Source organism: Penaeus chinensis, chromosome 23 (assembly GCF_019202785.1).
Source record: "Penaeus chinensis breed Huanghai No. 1 chromosome 23, ASM1920278v2, whole genome shotgun sequence".
Lineage (NCBI taxonomy): Eukaryota > Metazoa > Arthropoda > Malacostraca > Decapoda > Penaeidae > Penaeus > Penaeus chinensis.
Genome location: NC_061841.1, coordinates 2,762,567 through 2,777,566, shown reverse-complemented (window position 1 = coordinate 2,777,566; position 15,000 = coordinate 2,762,567). Strand labels below are relative to the sequence as shown.

Here is a 15,000-nt window from a genome sequence, read left to right as displayed (position 1 = left end):
ATTAATTATGTTGATATATACATTATCGATCTATAAAATCACTCAATAACCTTTCAATATACATTGACATCTCCTGTCGTCACGTGTTAAAACATCGACACGAAAAAGGGAAACTCGAATTCACTTCTGAAAAAACCGCGAAACAAAGGTTACGAAATGCCATTTTTTGTCTTTATTTTAAGCGAAATGTCATATTTTGAGCGAGCGGGAAGTTCCCTTTATTCCATTAAAGAATTGCATAACGCTGATTCGCCATGATCTTTTACCCTTAATTGTATTTCATTAGCGTAGAATGTATGAGAAATAAGGAAGATATTGGTTGAAAAATGAGAATAATAAACAGCATAACCAAAATTCCCGCGAAAATCATAAACGTCGAGATTCACACTGGCAAGTGCCTCGGATACCTTATACAACACTCTAAGTCTCTTACAATCGGATCAAGTGAGTCGACCAATAACAAGACACATATCAACACTTACCCAACGAACATACCAACACCCAGCACACCAAACTAACAAAAATACCCAAACAACGACCCGAAAATTCCCCAAACCATCCAAAAAATCCCCCTTAAATAAGAAACAGGCTGTAAATCCCCGTCCCGTACGGAATCGAGGCCTCCCCCGCGCAGCTCCGGGCGATGCTCTTTTGTCCCATCGATCCGCCGCGGGGGTGACGCTGCCCGGGAGTTCAAACCCAGCGCCAAAACGGTCCCGCGACGCCATCTTGACGGACGTGTTTTTCCGCCGATTGTAAACAAATCTCGAATTCTCAAGTTCCGTGCGCTTTTTCTTAGTTTTTTTCCTTCCTTTCTTCCCCCCGAGTCCTCTTTACTTGGTGGGAGAGGAGGAGAGGAAGAAGGAAGAGAAGGAGTGAGGTAAGAAGAGTTTTATTTCGAAAATTCTTATTTGGAAGATTTTTTTTCTCTTCTGGTGGGAGGAAGAGGTTGAAATTTTCTCGTGTTTATTTCCTCCCCTTTTTCGCGCTTTCTTTGGCTTCCTGTTCCGTGCGAGTCTCAGTGGCCTGAATCACGCCCGGGGAGTTAAGGCAGAATCTCCAGTGACGAAAGGAGGAGAGAAAAGAAAATCGATTGAAAGAGAGAAACGAAACAGAAACGTAAACAGAAAAAAAAAAAAAAAATACTTCGAAAAACTGTAAACAAAAATAAAAAAGAAAATCAAAATGTCCCAACACGGCCTCGAAATAAGAAGTGAGAACAAGTGACCCGAGGACAGCAGCGGGAGAGAGTGCGAAGAGGAGACGAGAATAAACGGGGGAATAAGGCGAGAGAGCGAAGCAACGCCCAGAGTGGATGTTCCGAAGGGGCTGCGGCGGCGGAGGAGGAATTCAGTGACTTTTCGGTGCTTCATCTCAGAGCAGAGTACGTGATCCCACCCGGAAAGGGGGGTTTGTGGGGCGGAAATGGTGCTTGTGACGGGCGGCTCGAGGAGCGGAAGTGCGATTTCGCGGCGACGGGATGCTTGGCGAGTGTTTGGAGGGGGAACGTTGTGTTGTCCTTCAATAAAAGAGGAATATTCAAAGCGTGGAGTGGAATAGTGTGTGATAAGGGTCGTTTTGGATTGTTCAGGAAGGGGGAAAACGGGGCAGCTGGTGTTGCGTTGCTCTGAGCCCGTGCTTTTTCCAGCAGCTGGGTCTGCGCTGCGGCATTTGGCTCAGAAGAGGCGGTGTTTGAGCTGGGTTAGTGCGGAGTGAAGTGCAGTGTGCGGTATTTAGCTGAGAAATCATAAGTTATTTCCTAGAATGTGTCTGCATCTTGAAACCTGTTGAATTTGGTCCCGAGGGATTCCTTATGGGGTCCCGTGTGCATTTTTCGCGGCCCTGCTTGACATTTGGCCAAGATAAGTACATCTGGGTTGGATTCTTTTTTTGGTAATTGTGTAATTCCCTGCATGGAATTCAAAATCTCCAGTGCATCTGATTGGCAAGGCAAAGGTCGGAGAAGCACGAGTGACATGCTGAAGGTGAACATTTCTTGCTGCGCGGATAATCCTGAGTTGCTGTGCACGTTGTAGGAGTTTTCGGGTTTTATATTACACATATTTATACATTTTTTGATGGCTGTTCCTACTGTGGGAACCCATTAATACCAAATTTGGCGAGTTTCATGAAGTGGATTGGTTCTATAAGACGTCCATGTAATTTACTGTTGGGGGTAAATTACAATCATAGTAACTAATCCACTGGCTCTGCTTTTAGTCCCTTTTTCGACAGGAATTTGTGAAGAAGGTCAATAAGCTGTACTAGTTGGTAGAGTAAACATGGAAGAGATTAGGTGTCCTTAGTGGAAGGCTGGTCACTGCAGACGAATTTTTGTTGAGAGAATGTGCATGTGCAATCAGCTTATGTAGTTTTGTTTTGTATTGTTACTTATAGTGTTGTGTGTTTATTATTGGTATTGCTTTTAGTTTCCTGTCTATATATTTGTGCTAAAATTCATCTAGAAAATTTCCAAAGCAGTTTTCTTTCTTAGATTTTGCTTATTCAGAGTATTTACCCCAAAAAAGACTTCATATGTGTTCAAGTTCCTCTTGAACACATAGAACAAGGATCTTAGTGATATCTAAATGCTATTTTGCAACAACAATTGCAACTTTATTTTTGTTTTGTCAGTATATATAAATTGATTCTGTTCATATGCACAGGAAGAAAGCATTGAATTAGGGAGAAAAGTTATTCAGAGTTGGGTACGGGAACATAGTCCTTGGCTAGGGATAAATCGCTATCAGTAGGGGTCCTTGGTTAACACACCTGGTTTAGGAGGGTTTTGGTTCGTGTAATGATCTTTGTGGTAGTTTGCACATTTGGGATGGAGTTCATTTGTTCATTTGTTTGAGTATGGGACTTGGTCTGTGATGGAGAGGTCATGTTTTAAACTTTTCAAACTTTTCATGATAGACACTAAGTATGATTATTTATATTGTACTTTTTATATTGCATATTATAAGCATATTTGTGTGTGTGTGTGTATGTGTGCATTTTTATATATATATAAACAGTAGATATAATGTATATCATTCTTGTGTATATTCACATCTTAAGTAATCTATGGTGTCAAAATATTAGATGTCATGAATAGAGGCACATGCTCCTGGTGAAAGATGTCGGGAGTTAATGACACCGTGTTCTTAGTATTCATATCCATAAATGGGCTTGATTATCATGCATGTTATGCTGGTTGTTGTAAAGTACTCTTCATGCCATCCCACTTTGAGTTTACTTTATTAATTGTTTTTACATATAGATGACTGCACTTGTATTAAGTCACCAATGGGCCTATTATGACTACTACTCTCTCTCCACTGTTTACAGTTTTCTTTGATTGCCAAAAATATTTTGTTTCCATTGATATTGATAGCATTAGTAAAGAAATATCCCCCCCCCCCCCCACACACACACAAATTCAAGGAAAGGCAAAATCAGGTAATGTCACAAGGTCTACTAATTGACTCCTTTGTGGCTAAGCACTAGCAGAGCCATCTATGGGCAGAGACATTTCACAAAAAAATTCTAAAATGAGCACAGCATTTTCCCGGCAACATTGGTTTAATTTGTAGCAGAATGGTATTGTATGCTTGGTGGGTATAAAGGGTGACAGCTGAAGTGGATGTGATAAACTTGTCTTGGTATATCTGGAGAGAAAATTGTTACAGTATCAAGCAGCTTCAATTTTTCCCCTGTTTTTTTCCTTTTGAGTATGTTGTTATTATTATTATTATTTTTATCATTATTATTATTATTATTATTATTATTATTAATAATCTTACTATTACTAATATTACTACTACTTATCAGTTATTAATTATTATTGTGCTTATAAGTTATTTCAAGGTATTAAATGCAGAGTGAATATTTTGGCCACTGCAACAACCTGTTGGTGCTTTTGACATCCCCATCTGAAATCTTGAAAAATAAATCTTTGGTATCAAAGTTTTATTTAATGTCATATTCTGCAACCTGGTCACAGGAAATTGAACAGGCATGCTGGCAAAATATTTGTAAAAAATAGGGCATATAATAGTTTAAAAGAGATAGGTATTCTCTCATTCCATTCTCTTAATATCATTGATGGAGGAATTGATTATATTAAGATAAAGATATTGCTAAAATGTAGGTTTCCATTCTCTTAATATCATTGATTCCTCCTATGGAGGAATTGATGATATTAAGATAAAGATATTGCTAAAATGTAGGTTATAATAGCTACTATCATTGCAAGTCTCATGAAAATGATGTAATTTGTATTATTTAGCATTCAAGGGCTAGTCATGTAAAGTAAGAAATTATATTTTTTCTGGATTAACTATTATGATAGACACAAAATATGCTTGTACACAAAATTAAATATTCTGAGCTTTTGCTAGGTATCCATTGTATTAATACTATTAGCTATGTACATATTTTAGAAATGTCAAATGCATCAGGTGAATGGTTACATCACAGATCCAGTTTGGGATCATTTGATAACTATGCCAGTAAACAGTAACCTTTGTTTTAGATATCTTTTTAATGAGGTTTATTCTTTGAGATTATATTTTTGATGGTTATTGCAAGCAATGGCTCAGTTCACCACAGTTTATGAGACACGTGTCCAAATTACTTTCCTTGTCCTTGACCTAAAAGATCCTTTTTTAAAAATCCATATGAACTTCAAATCAAGTTGGGTTATATTTCACCATGCCCAGTTTGAATAGAACTTGCCGGCATCTTGTGGTTTAATGAGAAGAGGCGGATCTATTATTACTTCACCCCACTCAGCACTTTATTAATTGGGTGTCTAACCATGTTATATTTACATAGACTAATTGAATACTGATGGTTGAACCAGGAAGTGACCTGTGAAGTTGTTTACTTCTGACTGATATAACACTGCAAGAAAATTTATTATTTTATGGAACATCTGACTAAAATACTTTCAAGTATAGTTTCATCCAATAGCACTTTTGTATTTAATGATTGTTTTAACTGTCTTGAGAAAATAACCATTAAACTTAAAATACAATTAAAATAAAATACAAGCAGAACTGATACTGGGAAAGCATTTACTAACCGTATTTTTAATTAATCAAAAGTGAGCACTTGACAAATTGAGAAAGTGATGGTAAATGGTTAATGTCATTGAAAGAATATGGATATATGGTATTTCACCCAAATAGATAAACCATAACATCCACATGGTAAATTTTGCAAAATCTTGTGTTTGTTTATTTGTTTGTTTTATAGTGTTAGTGTTACAGGTAATTGTACAGCTTCTTTCACTCTCAATTGATGTATTCTCTCAGTGATTTTAATTAGCAAATTTAGTAGGAGAGTCGCATTCTCAGTAGAGGCCTGGCATTTCTGAATGGATTTGGAATTGTGGTAATTTCACATTGTTGATATATTAAAGTGTCATGTAGTATGGAGGAATTGCTTTATTGTTGGAGGAATGTGGAACTGAAAACAATTCAGTAAAAAAGATAATTTATTAACAATTTTGGTATTTATTGAAAAGATACCTGAAACATATATGAAAGCTATTTAAATTTTCACTGTTATTAGTGTGAAAGTTTTTATCACCATATTACAAACCAGTTTGTAATATGGTGAACAAAGTAGGTTCCATGTGGAGAGGGATATTTACTTCTTTATTTATGAAAGTTTCTGCTGTGGATCCTTATAGATATTTTTCTTATTTCAGGAATAAGCAATCATGTTTTACGCACATTTTGTGCTAGCCAAAAAGGGCCCCTTGGCCCGAATTTGGCTGGCCGCTCATTGGGATAAAAAGCTCACAAAAGCCCATGTCTTTGAGACCAATATTGAGAAGTCCGTTGATGGCATCTTGCAGCCAAAGGTAATATTCTATTTTATTTGTTACTTGATATGTATGTCTTCAACTGTATGCTGAATATGTAATACTGCATTTTTTATATTTTCTTCCGATAGCTCCTGTGTGTCATTATTTAATTTTACTTTTTTATTTGTTTAATAGGTAAAGATGGCCTTGAGAACATCAGGTCACTTGCTGTTGGGTGTGGTAAGAATTTACTCGCGAAAGGCCAAGTATCTCTTGGCTGATTGTAATGAGGCCTTTGTCAAGATCAAAATGGCCTTCAGACCAGGCATGGTCGATTTGCCGGAGGACATCAGGGAGGCAGCAGTCAGTGCCATCACACTCCCAGAGGTGTTCCACGACTTCGACACTGCCATGCCAGAGTTGAATGATGTTGACATCCAGGCACAGTTCACTCTCAACCAGTCACGTGCTGAAGAGATCACAATGAGGGAAGACTATGGCAACATCTCTTTGGTGACAGGAGATGATGGCTTTGGAGACATGGGCTTTGAGGAACCCCCAGACATCATGAGGGATGCTTCTGCCATGGACCAGACTTTAGACCACCCTAACCTGATCTTTGGTGACAACACCCCCTTGGACAAAGAGAAGGAACCCAGTGCGTCTAAGGAGCAGGACTCAAGATTATCCACAGCAAGGGCAGATACCTCTGCTCTTGACCTTGAAGCACCAATCAGAGACGACGGCTTTGGGGGCAACCTTGGGCAAGACATCATTGCTGGCGGGCTCTTTGAAGGAGGACTCTTCGATGACACACCCATTGACGACGGTCCGAGCCTTGATGAACCCAAAGAAGAGAGACATGATGACTCTGATGACGATGGGCTGGACAGGTTCGCAGGTCCTCCCTCAGTTGGTCCGCCATCCTCAGAGGAAGGTTCTCGCCCATCTACTCCCAAGCCTGAGAATCCAGACCCGGTTGAAACAGACGAGGTCCCACCACCTGAAGGCGTGGAAGCAGCTCCTCAAAGTCAAGCTGATGAGACGCTTGCTGGACACGAGCAAACAACCTTACTTCAGAATGAAGAGGAAAGCTTTGCCCTTGCCCCAGTGGACGCCTCTGCCATTAAGTCTGGTTGGCCGCGTGCCAAAAGGAAGAGGAAGCTGATTGTTGATGAAGTGAAGAATATATCAGGTGAAGAAATGAAGGCGCAGCTCTCAGACACAACAGACATTGTAACCACCTTGGACCTGGCACCACCAACCAAGCGCTTGATGCACTGGAAGGAAACTGGTGGTGTGGAAAAGCTGTTTGCCCTGCCTGGTCGCCCAATCTATGCCCGCTCCCTTGCACGTATTTACCAGCGACACCTCACATCAGAACCTGCACAGAACGAGGACTTCGGCATGGCTGGAGACAGGGAGCTGGAGAATCTCAGCTTAGAAGTGGTAAGAGAGATTTTTAATTTTTTTTCTTATTCTATGTTTTAAACATATGGTAGATCTGAAAAGTTATTGAGATGGATGTCATGCATAGACATTTGATTTTGATTTCCCATTCCTTAGGTGCGTGAGGCTGAGGAGCAAGAAACACCGGCTGTCCCCAAAACAAGAGGTCGACCTCCAAAGAGAAAGCACCCGGAACCAGAAGAGGAGGAGGAGGAGGTTTGTCTCTTTGCTTTGGCTTTTTGCATTTGCTTTTTTTATTAAAGTACCTATAGCTTTTTAGGTTTCACTGAATATTCATTCTTTATGTTGGGAATTGGTTTGATGTATATCACATCAGCCAGGACTTCAGAAACTGACTTTTCACATTGTCTTTTTATATTTATTGTTCATGTAATTATTATTTAGGTTTATGTAGTATAATTGACATTGTAGAAAATGAATATGATAGATTAAAAGATATGAAATTCTCTTATATACACATGCTTTATATTATCTTTTCCTGCCCTTTTGCTTTGTTGCTGAAATGCTTTTTACATATGATTTCATTTGAGCTCACAATATTGCTAACGTAAACTTCCTCGAGGGCAGAAGAGGTCATTCCGTTCACACCACTCACCATATCTAGCCACAGGTTCTGAGCATGTCAACGAGAAACATGGACCTCAACAACCAGATGATGTCGCCTCAAGCCCCAGAGACCCCAGCACCCCCAGCCCCTTTGGAAGAACAGCCCCAGACTGCGCAAACGCCTGCCCCTGGTGGAGACGTCATTACTCTCGACGAGGTATGGGGTGCAGTTTTTTATTTATTATTATTCATTTTTAGTGATGCTTTATTTCATTGCTGTTTTGAGAGTGAAAAGAGAAAGCTAGGCTAGGTTACATAGCTTAGTCAGATTTCAGGAACAAAATTGTTTGGAAGGATATTACAAATTACTATATTTATTTTTGTTTATTATCAAGAATTAATATGCTTATCTTTGTTTAAAGCCATTATTTACGTTTTTCTCTGCTTATCACCATTATATACTATTATTTCTGTTTTTGCACGTCTTCAATTTTTCTCGCCTCTATTCGCATAGGCTGCCGAGAACCCACAAACCCCGGGCATTCCCGACGAGGCGGCTGCTGCCATCCAGGATGCTGTTCCGCCAGAGACCCCAGCCCCAGCTACTCCCTTCCACAATTCAGAACTGCCACCAGAAAGTCTGCCAAGCCAGGTATTTACTGAGATGGGTCGATGTCTTTATTACATTTATTTAAATGTGTCTGTGCTGTCTCTCTGTAAGTCAGTGTAGAACGTTCAGTCGGGATTTAAAGCCAGGTATGATTTTGGTTAAGGTGCTTTCTTAATTTTATATTTTTCCATTAACAATCCTGTTCTGGCTAAATCTTAACACACTTCACTTTGGTTAATTTATGTTTGCACCTTTGTTTTAATCATAATAGTATCGTCCAGATCCCTGGGAGAAGGACATGCACTGTCAGGTATGATCTAAGTTACTGCCATTATAGCAAATATGATGAAAGAGCCTAGACTTTGTATTTACCCCTTGTTGACGGGTGAAGAAAGCTTTAAAAAAAAGCTCTACTCTCTGGCAATCAATGGCAATGCGCAGACTTTGAGCGCAGGAGTTTGGTACATCAAGCCGAATCACCGCCTCGTAGGGCTTTGGGGCGCCGCCGCAGCGTACAGCAACACGCCACATTCCGAGTGGTTGTTATGACATCTAGAGACGTGACCAGTCTTGAAGGGGTTAAAATTAAAATGTCTGAACTTTTTTTGATATTCATAACATTTGCAATTAAGTTTATTTTTGTGAAATTACTGCTTACAGTGCAAATTTATATGAAATTTTTACATATGTTTTTCTATGTAAAATTAAACATTGGTTACTAACTTTAGTCACTGGGGAAATCTAGGCTCTAGCATTACATTTTCATAATTTGCCATAATGGTAACAGGGTATAATTCAGGCTTATGTTTGTGTTTGCTTTTCCTGTTGTCCCTTTTTGTTATTCTTCTGTTCGACTAACTGCGGCTTAAAGCGGTAGAAGGCGAAGGATTCAATCAGGTACGACTTTTTGCTTACCCCTGTGTCTTATGCTTATTCTGTTAATGCTTCATCCAGACGCCTGCATACGCCACACCCTTCCAGAGTCCGATGCACATGGAGCTGGAGAACTTGGGATTCGACGAGGTAGGAACAAATCGCACAGAACAACCAGTGTCTTTATGCCCCTGTGTTGCTGACTCAGAGAATATGTTGTCTAGATTTAAGCTCTAGATTCTTGTTTTTTTAGGATTTTTAAGCTTTATATTGTTTCTTTAAGGGGTTAATTTTGATTGTTTGTTTTAGCTGATACTCTTTTGTTCTTGTCTTCTTTTTACATACATACATACATATATACATACCCTATCAACTTATTTTGCTTTTAAGCTCACCTGTATTAACTGTTTCTATCATACTACATGAGTAATCATATACCTTATCAGTCTTGGAGTAACTAATCTTAATTTCCCTCTCAGAATCAGCCTCCGATGGAAAATCATGGTTACGAGGAGTCCCACCCCCCAGCCAACACTCCAGGGGGCTTGTCAGATGGTGGACCGAGATCAAATTATTCAGAACGGGCAAATACCCCCACTACACCATTCAGACAGGACGAAGCCCATGAAGAGGAGGTGCGTTCGACTTGCTGTGTTGTTTATACATCGTTATTATATTTAATTGTTACTTATAAGGCTAGGTGCTTCATCAAAGCAGTGATATTGAGAGGATATTCTGAATACATAGCTTTAGATAGTCAAAGTGATTTGAACAGATCATCTAACTTCAAATCTCTTACTATTATTGCTTACAATAGTGTGTGAAGGTAGGTTTGCTGAATAGAATATAACTTCTCCACAAGCTATAAAGGTATTCACTAAGCCAGCCTTATATCCATGGAAATTCACCAATGGTATACCAACAGTACTGGTCCTGTAAAGATTTGCTTTGGGGGAAAAAAAGAAAGAAAAAAAAATTAAAGTAATGTTAACAAGCACTTGGCATTTGAAGTTGATCATATTGTTTTTATTTTTATTCTCCCACAATTCATTCCCAAAGCCTGTATCTCTAGTGGACCATGTGTGTCTGGGTATATCAGCTCATGGAAATAATTGTTTGGTATTTGGTAAATACTTTCATAGTGAATGAGTTCCTCATTAAACAAGTTATTTTGATTTTTATCATTGCAATTAGAGATTTGACATGCAAAAGGACAGTACACTGGTTTGAATGGTTTTATGTGTTATTCACCTTCCACCTGTTGTTTTATACAAACAATTATTATTGGTCTTACTGTTATTGTTATTTTCATTATTATTTTTAGTTCTGTAATACAAATTTTTTTGCTGCATTTTTGTCATTTGATATTCAGCATTATAACTAGATCACTAATGATTAATTTTAGTTTTGATTCAATCCATCCTTATATTTTCATTAACTTATAAAAAAAATATATATATGTGTATACATATATATACACATACATACATATACATAACATATACATAACATATACATATACATTTACATATACATTTACATATACATTTACATAACATACACATATACATTTAGATATACATATGTATATATATATATATATATATATATATATATATATATATATATATATATATACACATATATATATATACACACACACACACACACACACACACACACACACACACACACACACACACACACACACACACACACACACACACATATGTATATATACATATATATATATATATATATATATATATATATATATATATATATATATATATATAAACACACACATACACACACACACATACACACACACACATACACACACACACACACACACACACACACACACACACACACACACACACACACACACACACACACACACACACACACACACACACACACATGTATATATACATATGCATATACATACACATACATATATATTCACATGTATGCATGCATGCATACATATTTGATTACATAAAGGTGATATAATAATTCTTACCTTTGCAAGAGAACTGATTAATGCATAGAGTGAATATATTAAAGAGCTATACATACTTTTTGATGTAGAATTACTGCATTTGGGGTTGGTATCAGTTCCCAGTTCTTTATTACCTATGCTCAGTGTTATATTCTTGAAACTTAATGAATAACTTTTTTCCATAGGAGGAACAAGCAGATGATGAAACTTACGAACAGTTTGAAGAACGTGTGGTCAACAAGCGTGCTGGACATATGTTCCACTCTATCAAGAGGAGGCTAAGAAGCAACAACATCTTGTTCTCAGACATGGTTCACCAGAACAACAGAAAGCAGGTAATGTTGCTTCACAAATACTTTTCCTTTCAGGTTATACATTTACAAACCTGATTCTTTCACGTCTTGTATTTTTGTTACTTTGTAATTTTATGATTTTGTGATTTACTGATTTTTACTGGAACTGTGTAACGAGAACTATCTTTGGAAAGTTGTATTGATTGTCAAATTTATTCCAATCAGGTGGCACAGAAGTTCTACACAATGTTGGTGTTGAAGAAGCTCCAAGCAGTAGAGCTGCATCAAGAGGGTCCTTTCACAGAAATGTTCATCAGCAGAGGTGCATTGTTTGAAAATGCATCCTTATAAATACACCATTCATTTGGTGAGATGTGTGTGTGTGTGCGTGTTCACTGTACGTTTAAGGAGGACCAAAGAGGCTATTTCACTGTGCCTAGGAGAAGGGAAAGTTTCAACTGTACATATATCAGCACCTGGTTGACTGCAAAATTAGCCAAGAAAAGGGACTTTAGGACATGGTAACATATCGGTTGATATGCGTGTGGACGTAGATTATACATCAGCACTGGAGCTTAGGGTTCTTGTTAGTGGGCAAGAACACACCTTACATAGGATTAAACTAATCAAAATATTTACAGAAATATTAACAAAAATGATTTATGGTTATCTGGGTTCATGGCAGAATTTTTATAACATTGGGCAGAAATTATTAAATTTCAAAATCTTTAGTAACACTTTATATATATAAAGATACATGTATGCATATGTAATTATGTATGTATTTATACATATATATATATATATATACAAAGATACTGATGGGGAAAAGATAAATATACATAGGTGTATGCAAAAGAAATGGTTATTATTACTGTTGTAATCTTTTATTTATTGTATAATATTTTATGAATGTATTGTTGGTATACCAAATTGTAATTGGATTACCTCATGCCAAGGCCTGGATCCAAATCCTGGCCACAGTACCTTTAAGGGGTGTTATGTTGTCAGGGTGTGTCTTTCGTGAGGGAAATATTCAAAATTACATAAATGATATATAGCAATTTTGTTGAAAATGAATGGTTATTAAGAATATGATTACAATAACAGTAATAATCATGCAACAACACTTTTTCTTCTAAAGGAAAAGTAAAGATCATACAAAAAAACAAAGTAGTATTCATTGTCAAAATTTGAGTATTTTGCTTTGAAAGTTACTTTTTGTTTCTCCTTGGAGAGGCAAGTAATGCAGAATATTTAGCCTTGCATTGCTTTGCTTGATTCCTGTAGTACAGGTCAAAGTTGACTCCTGCCTTTAAGGTATATTGTTTACAAGTGAAGGGCATCATCAGTTCTGTTGTTTTGAGAACTTTAAACTAAACTTTTTTTTTTCTGGGACAACCCCTTTTTTATATGTATATAAATACCAATATTATCTTGTATAATCATCGTGATTTTTAAAAAACTGTTCTGCCCATAGATAGATTCAGATTTTGTACACGAAGGGTCTCAAAAAGGCTGGATCACAAGATACGGTTGGTTATACTTTTTTAAAGAGTAGAAGAGGTCTTATGTTTGCAGTCGCTCCACTTGGAAGAAAATTTGTGTGAGAGGTTTATTTAGATGTGAAACGGAAGTATCCATTTCTGTGTCTTGTCTTGGTTTCGAATATTCCCAATGTGTTATGGTGGCATGAACTGCCACCTTAGTCGTGCAGCCTGGTGGTTGTAAAGCAGATGTGCTATTACTTATCATTTTACTTGCTAAAAGAGTCGAATATACTTACCACAATAGCAAAAAAAAAGACTAATGTGTATATGGTTATATTTTAGTTCTGATGTTATGATGTCTTAACCATCCCCCCACCTCCCCCCCTTACATTTTCACTTCATATTCACGTTCACAAGAATTGCATTAAATTTCCAAATTAACAGTATTTTTTATCCCTTGTTTGATGAGAATTTTAAGGGAAATTTCAGGAAAAGATATAGGAGCATTTTATTATTATTTTTTTTTTATGTCTGGTTTTATTTCCTTCCTGTGGCCATCATTGTGTTTTGCATATCTGTGTTTCTGGGTCCGATTGAGGAAGTGTGGTGCCACTGAAGTACAAATTTTCTTTCATGAATGTGTAACTTTTCCCTTTTTTCTCTTTTCTTTTTTCTTTTATGCAGAGTAATGCCTGGTGTCTTGTTCAAATTGCTTGCCGTAGACTTCTCATAGTTAAATTTATATATTGAGTATTAGATGTCTTGCAGCAACTGACAAGCCATCTGCCATTACGAGACAGCATTATGCAAAACAGTGATTCCATTGGGAAGGTAAACTTTACTAGAACTTTTCTCAAGTGTTTGTCTGTATGTGTATAAAGAATGAAAATTTGTATTATTTGTAGAGATTTTTGTATTTTCATTTATATGTATTTGTATGTCACATGTGTATACGTTATTGGTGAATGGTGTGTGAGAAAAGAAAATTTACTGTACAAATATATTATATGTAATGCTTCTAACTATATCAGAGGATTTTATGAATCATGTAAAAATTGTCTGATATAGTATTTAAGAATTATGCAGTTGGTAGTGTGTGTGTGTGTGTGTTTGTGATTCAAAATAGGGTAAGGATCTATGGAAAAATGCAGTTCATGTTGTGTTGGTATATTGAATAAAGCAGTTTACAGATATTATTTTCAGTGTTATCACCAGATTGGATGTAGAAAGGAAGCAAAAAGAAAAAAAAGCAGAGTATTTATAAAAATTTTAACAATAAAATGAAAAGCGAATTGAGTGTTGTGTTTCATTTAACAAAACATAAAATGAGTTGTAACCAGTTAAACAAAACAACCACCAGAATGGATTTCAAAACTACCACCGGAACATGCTGACCTCCCAGATTAGAGTGTAAAAGTATCTGCCTATTCACCAATAAGGTAAAGTAAACGCAGGGTACAGCTGGGGGGGCAGATTCTAGAGGCTGCACAAGTCGCATTTTCTTTTAGGGGAAATGTTTACTTGAGTTTACTTTTTGATTACAGACTATAGCAAGTTTTAATGTAGGTAGATTAATATACTTAACTTTTAATATTTTTTTCATTGGCAATAAAATAACTGATATTTTACTAAGAGATGATACAATACCCCATCAGCTCCCCCTCTCTACCTTTTCACTACCTTACTGCCCTCAAGGACCATTAAACCATAACTTTACCCTAATCATTAACTCATTCCAAACCATTTTTGCTATTGTACCTTATCATAAAGCTATATTTGATGTCATATAGCACTTTACCTGGGGGCTTTCCCTCAGACCTCATTTTATTGCTATATCTTGAATACAGCAATAATGATAGATGTTGACATGGAAGAACATTTTCAATGAATAAATAGTGACTGAAAACCTAAGA

General features: G+C 37.0%; 1 protein-coding gene across 4 annotated transcripts; it reads left to right on the top strand.

The window, feature by feature from the left end:
* The first annotated feature begins 714 nt into the window (after window positions 1–714).
* Window positions 715–14,383, top strand: LOC125037346 (double-strand-break repair protein rad21 homolog). 4 transcript variants are annotated; one of them, XM_047630447.1, is made up of 10 exons: window positions 715–880; window positions 5,702–5,857; window positions 5,996–7,249; window positions 7,367–7,465; window positions 7,881–8,033; window positions 8,331–8,468; window positions 9,381–9,449; window positions 9,779–9,934; window positions 11,490–11,639; window positions 11,823–14,383. In XM_047630447.1, exons 2-10 carry the CDS (start codon window positions 5,714–5,716, stop codon window positions 11,946–11,948), a joined length of 2,289 nt encoding a protein of 762 aa, XP_047486403.1. In that variant the 5' UTR covers window positions 715–880; window positions 5,702–5,713; the 3' UTR covers window positions 11,949–14,383. The 4 variants fall into 4 exon arrangements, with proteins under 4 accessions (XP_047486403.1, XP_047486401.1, XP_047486404.1 ...); XM_047630445.1 differs by having other exon boundaries at window positions 7,875–8,033; XM_047630446.1 differs by lacking the exon at window positions 715–880 and adding an exon at window positions 887–1,384 and having other exon boundaries at window positions 7,875–8,033.
* Window positions 14,384–15,000: the final 617 nt, after the last annotated feature.

Coding starts and splice junctions, on each gene's coding strand:
- LOC125037346 (XM_047630445.1), top strand. CDS start 5,714: ATGTTTTACGCACATTTTGTGCTAGCCAAAAAGGGCCCCTTGGCCCGA. Junction 5,858..5,995: donor ATGGCATCTTGCAGCCAAAG/GTAATATTCTAT, acceptor TTTGTTTAATAG/GTAAAGATGGCCTTGAGAAC. Junction 8,469..9,380: donor CAGAAAGTCTGCCAAGCCAG/GTATTTACTGAG, acceptor TGCTTCATCCAG/ACGCCTGCATACGCCACACC.